General features: G+C 40.3%; 1 protein-coding gene and 1 long non-coding RNA gene across 9 annotated transcripts in view; one reads left to right on the top strand and one right to left on the bottom strand.

The window, feature by feature from the left end:
* LOC148016893 (uncharacterized) overlaps positions 1-2,635 on the top strand; it is a 56,438-nt gene extending 53,803 nt beyond the window's left edge. For 3 of the 6 annotated variants that reach the window (XM_087663523.1, XM_087663521.1, XM_087663520.1), the window contains exon 15: positions 975-2,634. In XM_087663523.1, the coding sequence (XP_087519649.1) occupies positions 975-2,021 (1,047 nt within the window). In that variant the 3' untranslated portion in view covers positions 2,022-2,634. Of the gene's footprint in view, positions 1-35; positions 158-974 lie in introns of all 6 variants that reach the window. The other 3 variants (XR_015687968.1, XM_087663522.1, XM_087663524.1) reach the window with 3 other exon arrangements.
* A 7,600-nt stretch (positions 2,636-10,235) lies between these two features.
* On the bottom strand, positions 10,236-11,728 carry LOC148016892 (uncharacterized). Of its 3 annotated transcripts, XR_015687875.1 has the most exons (3): positions 11,333-11,692; positions 11,033-11,248; positions 10,236-10,683 (listed from the first exon to the last, which is right to left on the bottom strand). It is a non-coding gene; the product is annotated as an uncharacterized LOC148016892 (long non-coding RNA). The 3 variants fall into 3 exon arrangements; XR_015687876.1 differs by lacking the exon at positions 10,236-10,683 and having other exon boundaries at positions 10,749-11,242; positions 11,333-11,728; XR_015687874.1 differs by lacking the exon at positions 10,236-10,683 and having other exon boundaries at positions 10,749-11,248.
* Positions 11,729-14,897: the final 3,169 nt, after the last annotated feature.

Below are 14,897 nucleotides of genomic sequence, written 5' to 3'. Positions count from 1 at the left end.
AGTCATTCGCTTCATATATTCTCTTATTGGAACAGTATGCAAGGGGAATGAAATAGAGATCAATAGCCAGATGGCAGCTAGAGGATTCCTCATTATGTATTCGAGATTGAACCAGTAAATCCAAAATCCTTACATCATCGCAATGACCAACAAGAATGTAGGTGTTCCTCCTCCCTTTATTCTCTCCCTCAATTGCAATTGATGAGCTGTCCTTTTGGCTGTGTTTGAGTGACCACATGTATGAAGGGTGGATTTGCATCACCATTGAATTTTTGACACTGTTCTTCTTTTACCGTTTGGCTGCATGTTCCCACTGTTGGTGTTGAGCGATTTATCCCAACAAACTCTCCCTCGGCTAAAAATGTGGAGGATCAATGCTATCCCATGTAGGTTGACCATTTACAATGTTGAGCATAGATAAAACCATTTAGTAGCTATGTTAGTTAGTACATGTTGGCCACAGACAATAATGATGATGACCATATACTAGTCATGATTCACAAAATAGCATTGAAAGAGGGGATTCATGGTTAACTGTGTTTATCTTTACATTTTGAGAACCTGCTGGCACGGTAGCAGCCACAACTCTGCACCTATTCCATGCATGTACATGTCACACTCTGCAGTGTCCCCTAGCAATGTGACTGCTGTGGGTGTGATTACTTGTTTGTCAATTGGTTTTTTAAATTAATTATATCTGTCATTTAAAACAAATTTAAGGCATTGAGGTGGAGCTTGTGAGGTTCTATCAGTTCCTTTGTCTTTCAGCAGCATAGATTGCAGTTAATGCTAGCAAACCTGGATGTGCAGGTCTGCCACTGGAAAAAACATGTTTTCACTTTTAGCTTTGCTTGAACTGTACTGATTATGGCCGATTTGTATGCTAGTCCTTTATGTTTACTGGAAGAAGACATACTTAACTCTTCAAAAAAAATTGTCAATAGCAATACGTTAACTATTATTTTCTTTTGTAGGTGGTATCTCAGTGGTTTGATCCTGCAGAGGCTTCTGAGAAACGGATGCAGATAAAGGGCCTTCTTGAAAGTCATCACAGGAAACTGATTGAAAGAGTGAAGTTGCAACATGTGGAGCAACATGAGAGAGTTGTGTCACCTGGGCAAATAGTGAATACTGATGGTCTGAGAAGTGGCTTATCATCTGTATTGGGAGATGACTCTCAAATGCTGTCACGTGTGTGCCTTAACCAAGAGAACTGGCATGAGCACCTGCAAGATCTTGATCATATTGGATGTGCAAATACATGTGTAGATGGAGACTTGAGATATATTAGCAATGCCATGAAAACATCATTTGAAGGTACCATGAATGTAGATCCTGTATTCAGACTAGAAAACACTTCCAGTGAGGGCTTGGCTGAAGAACTTCATGCAAAAGCATGGTCAGGAGAGACATGTCATTTAGCTCATGTTGAAAATAGGGAAGAAAATATTGAGGGCGCTTACTGCACAGGAGCAAGATACAGTGATTTAGAGTCACATAGTGAGAAGGGCTGGCATCAAGATGGCAGTCCTGTGATGTTTAATTGCTCATTATCAAATGAGGGGAGTGGAGAAACTCCATATGCAAATTGTGATGCTGAGAGTGTCGTCATGGATTCTGAGGAAAGTGAATCATTCCGGTATCACGATGATTCTTCTGCAGGAAATATCATTACATCCAATCTAGGAGATGTTATTGCATCAGACCCAGGAGGTTTGTATGAACATGGCCAGAAACAAAAAGCTCATAGAGTTTCAGAAGGATTGCAGGAGATGAGCCCTTTACGAGTGGAAGATTCTTCAGTTTCACCTGACCTACACAATATATCATCTGATGAAGAGCCATGCAAACAAAATAACCTACCAGCGGTTATGATAATGGAAGCTTCAAAGGAACGAAGACAGAATCGGAATACCAACGTTTTTAGAAATGCTGCAAGACGGCCTGTAACAAGGAGTGCTTCACGGAGATTGGGGAGTGACCTCAATAATGAATCTGGACTTGAATATAGAAAGAAGTGATTCCCAACTGTAGATCACATCTTGAGCTAAAAGAATTAGTAGGAGAGTGTTTGCAACTACCAAAGGGCTTCTTGCCCCTTGTACAGACGAGTGAAGTCAGCATGCACAGAAGCTCTTTGAAGTATTTGCAGCAGATCATTGATTTTTCTTGAGCAATAAACCCTTTGGAAATTGGAAACACTGTCGCTAGTGGGATTTCTTTGTGAGTACACAGAGAGCATTGGAGTGGCAAGATGCCAGCACTTGTGCAAACCGGAACGGATTCCCAATTGGCTTCTGTGGCACTGACCAGTCTCTCCTAGCAGATTTCTCAGTCTATGTTCTTGGGTGCCCCTTTTTTTGCAGGGGTTGAAAGTACTGAATGGTGGTCATTGAAGTGACCAGCCCTAAAGTTTTGTAACATTATATTGTAAATTTTCACCAGATTGTGCTCAAGGTTAAAGCACAAATTATGATATATGGTGCGATACTTGAGATGACAAATTGTATTGTTTGTCCTCATCTTGTGAAGTACTGTGGTGTTTCATGGATGATGAGAACGAGTAAACATACAAATGAGGCTTCACAGATTTGATAGATGGTTTACGTTAAGGAGAGTGTCGGCCAGACGTGAAGTGAGAAATTGATATTAGGTTTGTAAAGATAGATTAGCTTTGAGATTGCTGATAACATCAGTTGTGAATATACAGGTCAAATGACAAGAAAACAAAATAAAAGTGTTGTGTTTTGAGACTAAAGAGAGGTAAATTCACTGAAAGGTTTCACTAAGTGATGCCTTGTCGAAAAGATAAGAAAGTTTTTAGAGCAAGCATAAGAAAAATCAGTAGTACTGTTGGGTATTCAGGTGCACATGGTGAGCTAGTTGTAAGTACAATTCTCGAAGTGCTTAGTTGTTTGGAGGATATGTCAGAAGGTCTCAAAACCACAGAGACGTACCCTGTGCAACCAATGAGACTCGCTGCTGAGGTAGTGGCATGTGATTGTGACATGCCCTTTTAGGAGACATTGAAAGAGCATGATGCTATACTCAACATGAAGATGCACTAGTACTAGAGTAGCAAATTACTGGAGGTGTGGGGATATAGAAGAGTATACTGACACTAGCAAATTCTCTACATCAAAGCTAGCTATGTTATTTTACAAGTGTGCATGGAAACTAATGGGCTAGCCCAAGGCAACAACAATTGCCTAGTGATTAGAAGAATGTTGGCAAGAAACTAGATGGGTTAAGGTTTCGGCTTCACCTCTTTGTTGCTAGTCTTAGAAGGCCCCAATATCCCTTCCCAAAGGTATACACTTGATCTTCTCATCACAAGGTTTTCTCAATCAATTCCATGTATCATTCACATATTGAAGCACTTCCTTGAACTACTTGGATCTTTGGACCTTAGATGCTAGTTCACCTTATTGCAGTTCAGTGTGGAGATTTGTCTCTTATGGCTCCTGTGCACACGCCTAAACCTTTTGCAGCCGGGATCCTCTTGCAAATTATCTCATAGCTATCAACCATTATTTAGGCTCACATGTCAGGTGACCTAGATGTATGGTCTTTGTACATTTAGGCCATTATTGATGATTGCATACCCATGCATAGCATAATTATTATACATAGCAATCTGCATCTTATTTAGATTTCATGCTTGATAGGAGGGGGATGACGATTTTTTAAATTTGAAGTAAATCCATGGCACATCTTTTGCTAGATCGTGTGGGGATACACATGTTTATATGGGATGAGGGATGAACATCAAGGCTTGATGTAGAAGGAAAGTCTACGAGTTTTGGGACTTTCTAGATCTAGTTGGTTATCCCAGTTAAAACCCTTTGAATGGGTGGAGTGAGTCACAACTTTTAGATAAAAAGTGAGCGACTTATCCAAAAACCCAAGCAATGAAGGTGCAAGTAGTTGAGTGCATGAGAAAACGGAAACAATCCCTTGAACAAGTAAATGAGAAACTATAGTGAGGCATGTTTAATAACTTTTTTGGCGAAGTAAAGCTATCATTACCGAGTTTTGGGACTTTCTAGATCTAGTTGGTTATCCCAGTTAAAACCCTTTGAATGGGTGGAGTGAGTCACAACTTTTAGATAAAAAGTGAGCGACTTATCCAAAAACCCAAGCAGTGAAAGTGCAAGTAGTTGAGTGCATGAGAAAATGGAAACAATCCCTTGAACAAGTAAATGAGAAACTATAGTGAGGCATGTTTAATAACTTTTTTGGCGAAGTAAAGCTATCATTACCAAGTTGTGTGAAGTTGTGAAGTTATTGGATCAACCCTTGGACATGGAGGATGCATGAATGAGAGGTGGAGAAATGATGAACCTAGCAATTGTACTAATTGTTTTTGCTTTAATGATCGAGAGAAGTTGTGTATGGAGGCTCTTTGTACCTCTTACCTTATCCTCCAATGGATGTTGTCAATTTGATGTTGAATGTATTTGAAACCTTTTTATGGAGAGATTTCGAAGGTTGAATTTGATGCTTACATTACATTAGTCAAAGCTTGAAGTATGCCCTATTGGGAGTCCTTGTGAAAGGTTTGCAAAATAAACAAGACTATTAGAGGAATTTAGAGGCTCCTAGTTTATGGTCTTAACAATGGAAGGATTCAATGGAGATTCTTCTAGTGGTATCTTGGAGCATACTTGTTGTAGAAACTTTGTTACGTGTTCGTTTTTTGCTCTCACATTCATCTTGTACCCCTTGTCGTGAGCTATACTTGTCATCTTACTACATGTTCTAATCCATTTGAGCAAGTAGTTTAAAGCATGTTAGAAGATTAAAGTGTGGTGTTAATCATAGTAAGAATCAAGGAGACGTGTTCGGTCATGTATCTTAGTTTTCTTTGATCTTCAATTAAGGAAAATTGGTTGGAGATGGAAATGCTTGATTATCAAGAGTGAGCATGATGTTGATGCTTATGTTGTTGGTAATGACTTTTATGAATTAAGATAGATGTATTGGTGCTTAATCTAGTGAGTTCTTGCCATTTGGTTTGGTGGCCTTTGAAGATTTACAATGCCATTACGTGTTCTAAAGAGCCTATGCTTGAAAATACATATGATAATACTACGGATTACATTGAAGATAATTTTTATGGGGTCGTCCTTTGTAGTAGATACATGTTTCTTTGAAGTGGAGGTGTCATAGACCCATTTTGGGAATGCAAATTTGATGGTAAAGAGTGAGAGTATTGTTTTATGGAGTCCACCTTTGCAATTGGCACATTACAAAAACCCATTTTGGCCCTCGAGAACATGCCTCTCGAAGCTATGCACCCGGAGTAAGGCTGTACTGAACCGTCATTCCCACGATTACAGTACTAGGAGTTGCTAGTGAGCCATCCCGTTCAAAACAGTACTTCTGTGTAGCGGAAACTAGCCAGTTGATTTGCCTAACCTACCTTCAAACGAAAACTTTTGGGAGACTTTATTGATAAGAGCATGTTTAGGTTGGATATAGAGGAATACAAATAATGGATGCATCGAAAACAACAATAATGGACATTTGGGAGAATTTATTGATAAGAGCATGTTTAGGTTGAATATAGAGGAATAAATATACTGGATGCATCGAAAACAACAGTAGTGGACATTTGGGAGAATTTAATGATAAGAGCATGTTTAGGTTGAATATAGAGGAATAAATATATTTGAAGCCTCAAAAGCCACAATAGTGGACACTTTGGAGGTTGTTTTGCAAGAGAAGTTGGCACTTGTGATGTAGGATTGTGATGAGCTAATAAATGTTGCTTATGAAGATTGGTGAGATTGGTTCTATGATTTTGTTATGATCTACATGCTTTGGGAGTATGTGTATTCATCTTTGTGCTATAGAATGGATATAGGCTTGGATTTGATGGGCTTATGGAGTTTCCAAGACGATTCTTGGAAATATGGGCTTCATGATGATGGCTTTGGTTGTGGATGATGATAATGTAGTTTGCATGTGACAAGAGAGTGGGCTTCATGGTGATGCCTTTGGATGTGAATGATGAAAATGTAGTTTGTGCACATGTTTGGTATCTTTTGCTATTCGATACATGGAAGGAGTGGATGAAGAACCTTTGCATGTAGTTGGTGGCCTTTAATGTATGTGGCTTGGATATATTGGATGCTTGATAGTCAAGGATTTCCTGCTTACTTGAGAGTTAATTGTGACAAGACAAGGATGATCACAATTTCATTTTTGTCTGATGTAAGAGGTTGTCATTCAAATAGTACTACATGAATATAGATATTGATGGTACAATGATGTCATTAACTTTTGTTTTTCTAGTGCTTGGGTGTTAGTAGTAAGTGATTGGCTTTTGGAGGCACCAATGGAGAAGGTTCTTAGTTGACTTCTTTAGAGGTGTTGTGGAGCACACTTGTTATTTGTGGTCGGGGGATTCAATGGATTGTTCTTCTTTTGCTCCCCACAATATGTGCACAATCTTGCTTTATTTAAGTTCTCAAATATAACATTCCCTCTCACATTGTCTTTAAAAAGCAACTTTAGAAACTTCTTGAGTGTAATTGCATTTTCCCATAAGTCCAAAGTCCTTGGCCATCTAAAAGAATAGCTATTTGTGGATAATCAAACTAAGTTTGGTTGTAATGACATTGCCATTATTATCTAACATTTTTTTCTTAATCTTGCTCATATGAAACATAGGGTGTACTTCACAATACTTGGGTAATGCCTAGTTAGAGCCACAATACCAAGTCTTGAAGTATTAAAATGGTATGATATTTTAAAGGCAAATTAGGACTAGGAGATGAAAATTTCTTGGGCATTCTTTGCTTGGTTAGTCTACGACCAGTTTCTCAATCTTTGAAATCTTATTGAGCCACATATGAAGATTTAACCAATCAAACGGGGGAAAGCCATGTGCCAAGTCTAGCTCTCATTAAGCAGGTCTTCCCAAATAGTGACCAAGCCATGCTAAAGACAAAAGCTTTTTCCAAGCCTCAACCTTCCTAGGAGACCTTTCCATGATGACGACTTCTTATTATTTGGTGAACATGTCCATGTGTTGCCTCAAAGGTAGTGTAGTCATGTGTTTGGAACTACTACTACATGTGGTAGTGGGTTGAAGGGCATGGGATATGCATGGAAATGATGCTAGTTTAGTTTTTTGTTATCATCGAATTGTTAATGAATGTGAGAATAGAGTGAAGGGTGTTGCATAATGTAGGGATAGATCATATCTAAGACCAAAGAATTGAATTGTGGGCACAAGTGTATAAATAATCTAGGTTCATGTTAGACGCTTCTTTTTGTATGGATGGTTGAGTAGATGCACCTAACCATCTTTCTATGTTCAGTGTTGCTATATATATATATATATATATATAGCTTTGACTATACAACACAATATAGATCTCAATCACCTTATCTCTATTCATGCTTGTCCAAATCATCGTATTTCCATTAAAGCAAGAAAGCACCTAGCCTACTCATCTTCATCATCCACAACCTTAGGCCCAAGCCTAGGTTGATAGCTTCTTGTATCTACCTTATAGTCTACTTTGTTTGTCTTGTTTCATATATGTAGTTGAGATTACTGTGCTAGGTCTTTCATTTAGAAACATTAGTCTACTTCTTGCTCTTTACTTTGTGATTTTTGATGCAATTATTAAGTTTGAGCTTTCCTTTATGTAATGTATTTTTCCATCAAGTGCTTCAATATGTTCTCACTTCAACAAGAAGATGCTAGCAAACAGATATAATAACATGTAAACAAGAAAGCAAAGATCAACATAGGCATTGTCCATAATTGATTAACTCAATTCTTGCATCTAAATTGAAGGGATAATCAAGCCACAATCAAGCTATTATAGTATTTTACAACACTGCAATTGATAATATCTCACTGTAGCTTGCATGTGCATAGTACATTAGTTCATAAAACTATATTTGTAGGAAAGATAAGTTCTATACTAGCCTAGGTTGGGGTAGGATAATGCAAGGTACAAGGAATGCATCGAGTTAACCATGATGTGGGATAACATATGGAATGTGAATGAGAAGGGGGTATAAGCATGCAAATTTATGTGGCTTGCAACTATGTTGATCAATGTATAGACCAACTAGATAACTAAAAGCACTTGATCAAACATATCATACATGAGTGCATGCTAAGAGAACGAAAAGAAATGCAACCTCAAGGTGCAAGCTAAGAGAACATGAAGAAAGGTAACCTCATTTGGCTTGCTATCTATAGGTAGCATTAGCTTAGAATTCTTCATACATATGCATGATTGCCTTCTCTAGTATAACAAGCAATTAATGCACTTTGCCAAATGATGTTAGGACTTTGGACCAATGCATCGAGGTTTGCTTGAGCATGTTATAACATGGAGTGTAATTACAATTGCAACAAAGGTTGGGCTCTAAGATGGTCATAGATTTTAGATGTAGGTAGGTTTAAGCTATGAGAGAGAAAGTGGAAAAAGTTGTTTCAATGTCAGAGATGCATCGAGATTTTGGTTATAAAACACTAAGGGGTGGCATTGGCACAAAAGGAAATCCAATTGCTAAAGTTAGGAGAGTTACTAAATACACCATGACTCTATTGCGACTGAGTGCTTAGACTTTTTGAACTCCTCCATGATGTCTTTTTTTACCTTGATAACACACACACACACACGTTCTCTCTCTCTCTCTCTCTCTCTCTCTCTCTCTCATACACACCCTCTATGATTAATAAGAGTTATTCATTTAAACCGATGCTAGAGCAAGCTCTCTTCGACCTGATAGTCATACAGAAGCATGATAGTCATAGAAAAGCAGCAGGTGTTACGGTTTCTAGAGCTGCCATTTTCAGCAGAAAGTGCAGATGTAGTAGCAATATGAAGAGATTACGAGAGTAAGGTAGGGTGCTACTGTTTGTACTATCAATGCACTTCGAAGAGTGACATTTCCAGCACTACGTTTTGTCTGTGAAAGCGTTCCCTAAGACTACGAAGGGGGGGGGGGGCGGGTTAGAGGAAGGGCTCATCTCAAGTCGCATCACAATCCAAAAGAAAGAAAGTGCTACTAGTGGACTCGAGTAGGACTACTACTATTAGCCGGGCACTTGTAGCAACTTTGATGATGCGTGTATCTATAGCGACATTGCTTGTGGAGAGGGCTTATTCTCATAGTTTACATGATAGTTGAGATGTATAAGATTTGTCACCTTGCTCTCTAAGTTCTTCATGATTGGTATGGATGGAGCTTGGCCATATTCACTCAACAAGATTTGTTTTGTGTGATCCTGGGCAAAGGGCACTTGAAAACCCATGTTAGGGCAATGATGGAGTGCATTGTGATTCAGATGCTATTTAATCCCGATCGCCCAAGAATAAGAAACAAAATGTCTGGGATGCATGCAACAAGTAATGCTCTTGATGCCATACTAGCCAACTCTCCCTTTGTTGATGGTTGACAGAAGAAATTCTGAACCTACCAAATGTTAATGAAACTTGACATGAATGTCTGTTGTAGAAATGTATAAGCTGTACTGTCCATCCTTTTGAACCCTCCTACCATGTATGGTTGCCTATGTTGCCTATATTATTGCAGTTCTGCATCCGACCAAGTTGCATTGGTAGGATGGTTGTCTTGCCCATATTGCAATTCTGCTGGCCCACCAAGCTGCATGTGCTTTTAGCATGCATAGACCCCCCACCATAGACCCCCCCCCATCCGCAGCTTCCTCTCTCATCAAGTATAATTACTGTTGGCCCCTCTCATGCATAGCACCTAAAGCAGCCTTGTTTCTTTGTTGCGGTGCACATGTTATTTGATGTGGACATATAATGTCATGTGAAATCTTTTGTTCAATGTGGGCAACCAGCCGTTGCACCCAAGTCAACAACTTTGTGCATCGTTCGTTCCAAAAAGCAACTTCGATCAGTACACATGCGACAAAGGAGCATACCACAACTGCACGCTTTGGCCACCCCCCTACATTGCCTAGCTCTGTGACAGTTATTATCGCTTTCTGAGTGGCGAGACTCACAGAACATGTCGACATTTTGCAAATCTGCTTCATGCATGGTGGGTGCTCTTGTTGCAGCTATGATCTTATAGAGGCTTGGATGCAGATCAAGCTGACGAAATCAAGACTAACACAAGCAATTGACGCGATCTGATTAATCGTGTGTATTATGATTAAATTAATTATTTAAGTGAAACATCAAGCGGCAGCAAAAAGGCGCCGAATCATTATGTACAAATATACATTTTGATAATGAAAACATTCATTCGTGCCTTTGTGTGTATTCTCGTGAGAGAGAGCTTGCGTATGATTTCCTACATGGTACCAATAACCAGGTTGTGAAATCCACACAAGCATCGCGTGGTTGGACTGCTCCCGTGCTTGATCACCATGGCGCAAGTGTCGACATCAACGCGAACTTATAAAATCGACAAACTCAGCGACCGGAATTATCACCCATGGCGCATGACGATGGAGATTATCCTTCAAAAACAGGAGCTCCTCGATATTGTCGAGGGAAGTACACCTTGTCCTGATCGGACAGATCCCCAATTGACTAATGATGTTAAATTGTGGGAGGAGCACGACTTGACCGCGCGTCTTGAACTTCTACTTCATATGGATGATGCCCAAAAACAGTTTGTTCGCATGTAAACCACCGCAAACTCCATTTGGACCCAACTTCGTGATACCTATGAACCAAAATCCGTTGGTAGTCGGACAATGGAGGTGAGTATATCTCAAATCTCTTCAAAAATTATTGTAAAGAAGAAGGAAATCTCAAATCTCTTCAAAAATTATTGTAAAGAAGAAGGAATACAATAACGTCTTATTGTTCTTGAAAATCCCCAACAAAATGGTATTGCGGAACGTAAAAATCGAACAATAATGGACTCTGCACGTAGCATGCTTAAAGTTGCTGGATTACCCCCGTCCTTTTGGGAGGAGGCGGTTATAACAGCATGCTACATACAAAATCGCGTTTACACAAACAATGTTAAAGTTATACCATATACTCTATGGTTTGAGAAACCACCCAACTATGCAACTTTACGCATCTTCGGGTCACCCGTTTATGCATACGTCCTTGAACCACAGCGCAATAAACTCCAAGACCATGCTGTTTGAGCTCGCTTTATTGGCTATGGAGAACCGTTTGGTATCAAAGGATACCGTTTGTACAATGACAAGAAGCGGCGGTTCTTCTACGCTCGCACCCTAGTCTTTGATGAGGACTCTTTACTTAGTAATCTTGCACTTACACAGGAACCAGAGTCAGCCTCACCTGATCAAAATCAGTCTAACATTACACATACCCTTACACATCAGAAGCAAAGGTACCTGAATGAGTCGTTGGACTCATCTAACATCTCTCCCTGAAGGACATCCGCACAGGCCTCCATCACATGGCCTGTCCGGCCTTCACCCTTGGCTGGCGGGGCTGCACCCGTTGCGGCTTCGGCCGTTATACCCATGGCTCCACATAATGTCCCTGCGCCCGTTGACAGTGCGCCCTCTACGCCATTTTCTCTACCTCCACACAGTTACCGCAACGCTGTGACACACGCTCTCACAGTGCTAGCCGACGACTCAAATGTCGTCGGCCTATAAGAATCACTCACCTTGATTATGGTGAAAAGGAACTATCACGGAACCCAAGGCCTCCTTTTATACTCACTGGCCTCTCCCGCCCGCGCTCTGTATGTGGCAATCCCAGTGCCATGGTGGCCACCATAGCTGCCACGCCACCCATCGTTAACTACACCTTATCTTCGTGACCCGTTACCTTCTTGTACCTCGGATTCCATGTGTGGTAGTTCCTCCAAGGCAACAGACTTCACGTCTTCTCCTCCAACCAAACACGTGTCGGTTCCTTTAGTTACGCCTAAAACGGCTTTTAAAGATAGCCCAGACTTAACTAATCCAAAACAAGCGCTTTCTTTACTATCTCATCCTCTTTTCATCGAGACCCTTTCCGCACCCCCTTTTGGTTCGGCTCATGCAACTCAATCGCCCACCTCACCGAATCTTGGCGTCCTGGACCTACCTGTCATGTCCTCTCCTTCCTCACCACCACAAAGGACCCGTTCCCTGGCTGATCTCTATTCGATCTCCAACACTTAAGCGCCCTCTGTGCTACCATTGAGTATGCCTCTCCACACTCAGCATTCATGGCAAACGCCCAAGAAGTCGCTCCTCCTGGTTTTCCTCCTGACGACCTTCTTGATGAGGTTGATCCCATTGATATTGGGACTGCTCTGCGAGGACCCGACGCTCAGCATTGGCGGCTCGCCATGGATGCAGAAAACCAATCCCTCCATCACAACGGGACCTGGACATTAGTTCCTTGTCCTATTGATCGTAAGCCCATCTCTTGTAAATGGATCCTGCGTCGAAAGCTTAATCCAGATGGCTCTGTCGCACAATACAAAGCCCGCTTTGTCGCACGGGGCTTCAGCCAAATCCCTGGTCTTGATTTCACCTATACCTTCTCACCTGTCTTGCGTATGGCTTCCATCCACATTCTTTTTGCTCTGGTGGTTGCATTGGATCTCGAGATGCATCATCTCGATGTCCAAACTGCATTTCTTCATGGCGATCTACCCGAAGATATATATATGGAGCAGCCTCCTTATTATTCTTCATCGACTCAACAAGATTATGTGTGTAAGCTTCATCAATCATTGTACGGGCTAAAGTAGTCTCCTCGCCTCTGGTTCCAGGGGTTCAACTCTTTTATGCTCCAACAAGAGTACACTCGTCTCCTTTCAGAACCTAATATTTACATCCGTCACAGTAATAATTCATTTTTAAGTGTTGCTCTTTATGTGGATAACCTACCTGTTATAGGTTCTAGCTTGTCAATTATTGAACATGCAAAACATGAACTTGCATCTGCCTTTGCAATCATTGATCTTGGACCCCTCACATACTTCTTAGGTCTTCATGTTATACGCGACCGCAAGGCTGGCACTTTGTATTTGCATCAGTCCAAGTATGTTGACTCCCTATTAAAAGATTTTGGTTTTCAAGACATCAAGCCTTCATCTACCCCTTTGCCAACCACATGTAAATTATCTGTAAATGACTGTCCAACCACTTCTCGTGATAAAGGTTTCATGTCCCAATTCCCTTATTGCCCTCTTATAGGTAAATTTCATTATTTAGTGTCTGGCACACGCATTGATCTTTGTCAAAGTATCAATTACTTATCTTGTTTCATGCATAATCCTAGTCTGTCTCATTGGAAAGTACTAAAGCGCAATTTTCGTTATCTACAATACACCCATAATTATGGCATAATGTACTCCTGATCTCAATCGGTGGATCCTCTCACCGCTCTTCTTGGGTGGTCGGATTCTGATTGGGGGGGGGGGGGGAGTTGATACTCGACGGTCTACTGCTGGGTTTACCTTTGTTTTGGTAGGAGGAGCTGTTACGTGGCAATCACGAAAGCAAACTGCTGTGACACTCTCATCGGCTGAAGCATAATATGTAGCTGTAGCTCTTGCAGCTAAAGAAGGATTGTGGATTCAAATGCTCCTTGAAGAATTGAAACTGATCCCAAGACCCCAACTCACGATTATGTGTGATAATCAATCATGCATATATTTGGCAAGCAACCCCAAGCATTCGGAGAAGACAAAACATGTTGACCTTAAATATCATTTCATCCGAGAAATGATTGAAGATAAGAAGCTAGTGTTGGAATTTTCCCCAACATTAACCATGTGGGATGACTTCTTAACAAAGCCATTGAATTCAGAAAAATTTGAAGAATGCTGCAAACATCTTGGCTTAGTTTGCATTTGCCAATGGTGCTTGTGTTAAAGGACCGTGACAAAATCAAGACTAACACAAGCAATTGACGCGATCTGATTAATCGTGTGTATTATGATTGAATTAATTATTTAAGTGAAACGTCAAGCAGCAGCCAAAAAGGCATCGAATCATTATGTATAAATATACATTCTGATAATGAAAACATTCATTCGTGCCTCTGTGTGTATTCTCATGAGAGAGAGCTTGCGTATGATTTCCTACACAAGCATGCTTAATCTGACACTACAACAAAAAGGCTCCATAGACGCGCTTGTAGACTCAATATTTGAATTGTGAAAAAAAAGCCGGGCACGTTTATTAACGTGTCTATTTTCGCGTCCACAAAATCGTGTCTAAAAGCGCGCTTATAGTTACAAGTAGATGCACACTTAGACGTGCCTATAGACGCGCGTATAAATGCGCTACATAAATATATAATCATATTTATAAAAAAGTGGATATATTTATATTGTGCATCTATATATGCGTGTATCTACACGTCTAAAATCGCATTTACTCTAAAAATTTTTGACGAGAATAGACGCGCATTTGTCCTGCAATTTAGACGGGCTGATAGACGCGCAAAATAGAGGTATGAAAAAAAAACCACCCATCAACATCAAATTGTATACTTAGGGAAAACAGAGAAAGATTATTTCAAAGATTGGATACTGAAAACAAAACAATGTATGTAGCACACGAAATTTCATATGTATAGATGAAACGTTTTTACATTATGAATTCTAGTGCTTGTGACGTCATGATCGCAAGCACTAGCTGAAAGTAATACATATCAAAAATGAAAATTACAAGCCAAGGGGAGGCATGCATGCATGGGGATCCTCTATATCTCCTCAGAATAAGCATCATCATCGCTACCACCACCACTGCCTGTGCCGCTGCCGTTGCCGCCACCGCTACTACTAGTCCCCCCTTCGCTATCCTCAACTGCATCAGGGTTCACCTACACAAAGGATTAAAGTATATAAATACTATTACAAACAATAAATCATATTGATATATATTTTTCATGTAAAAAATAAAACATACCTCTTATGGTGGTGGAATCCTCATGGCGCGATTA

The sequence above is a fragment of the Lygodium microphyllum genome, chromosome 22, assembly GCF_053477565.2.
Source record: "Lygodium microphyllum isolate KBCC chromosome 22, Lygodium_microphyllum_v1.1.10, whole genome shotgun sequence".
NCBI classification, from domain to species: Eukaryota; Viridiplantae; Streptophyta; class Polypodiopsida; order Schizaeales; family Lygodiaceae; genus Lygodium; species Lygodium microphyllum.
This window is presented reverse-complemented; position numbering and strand designations above follow the sequence as displayed.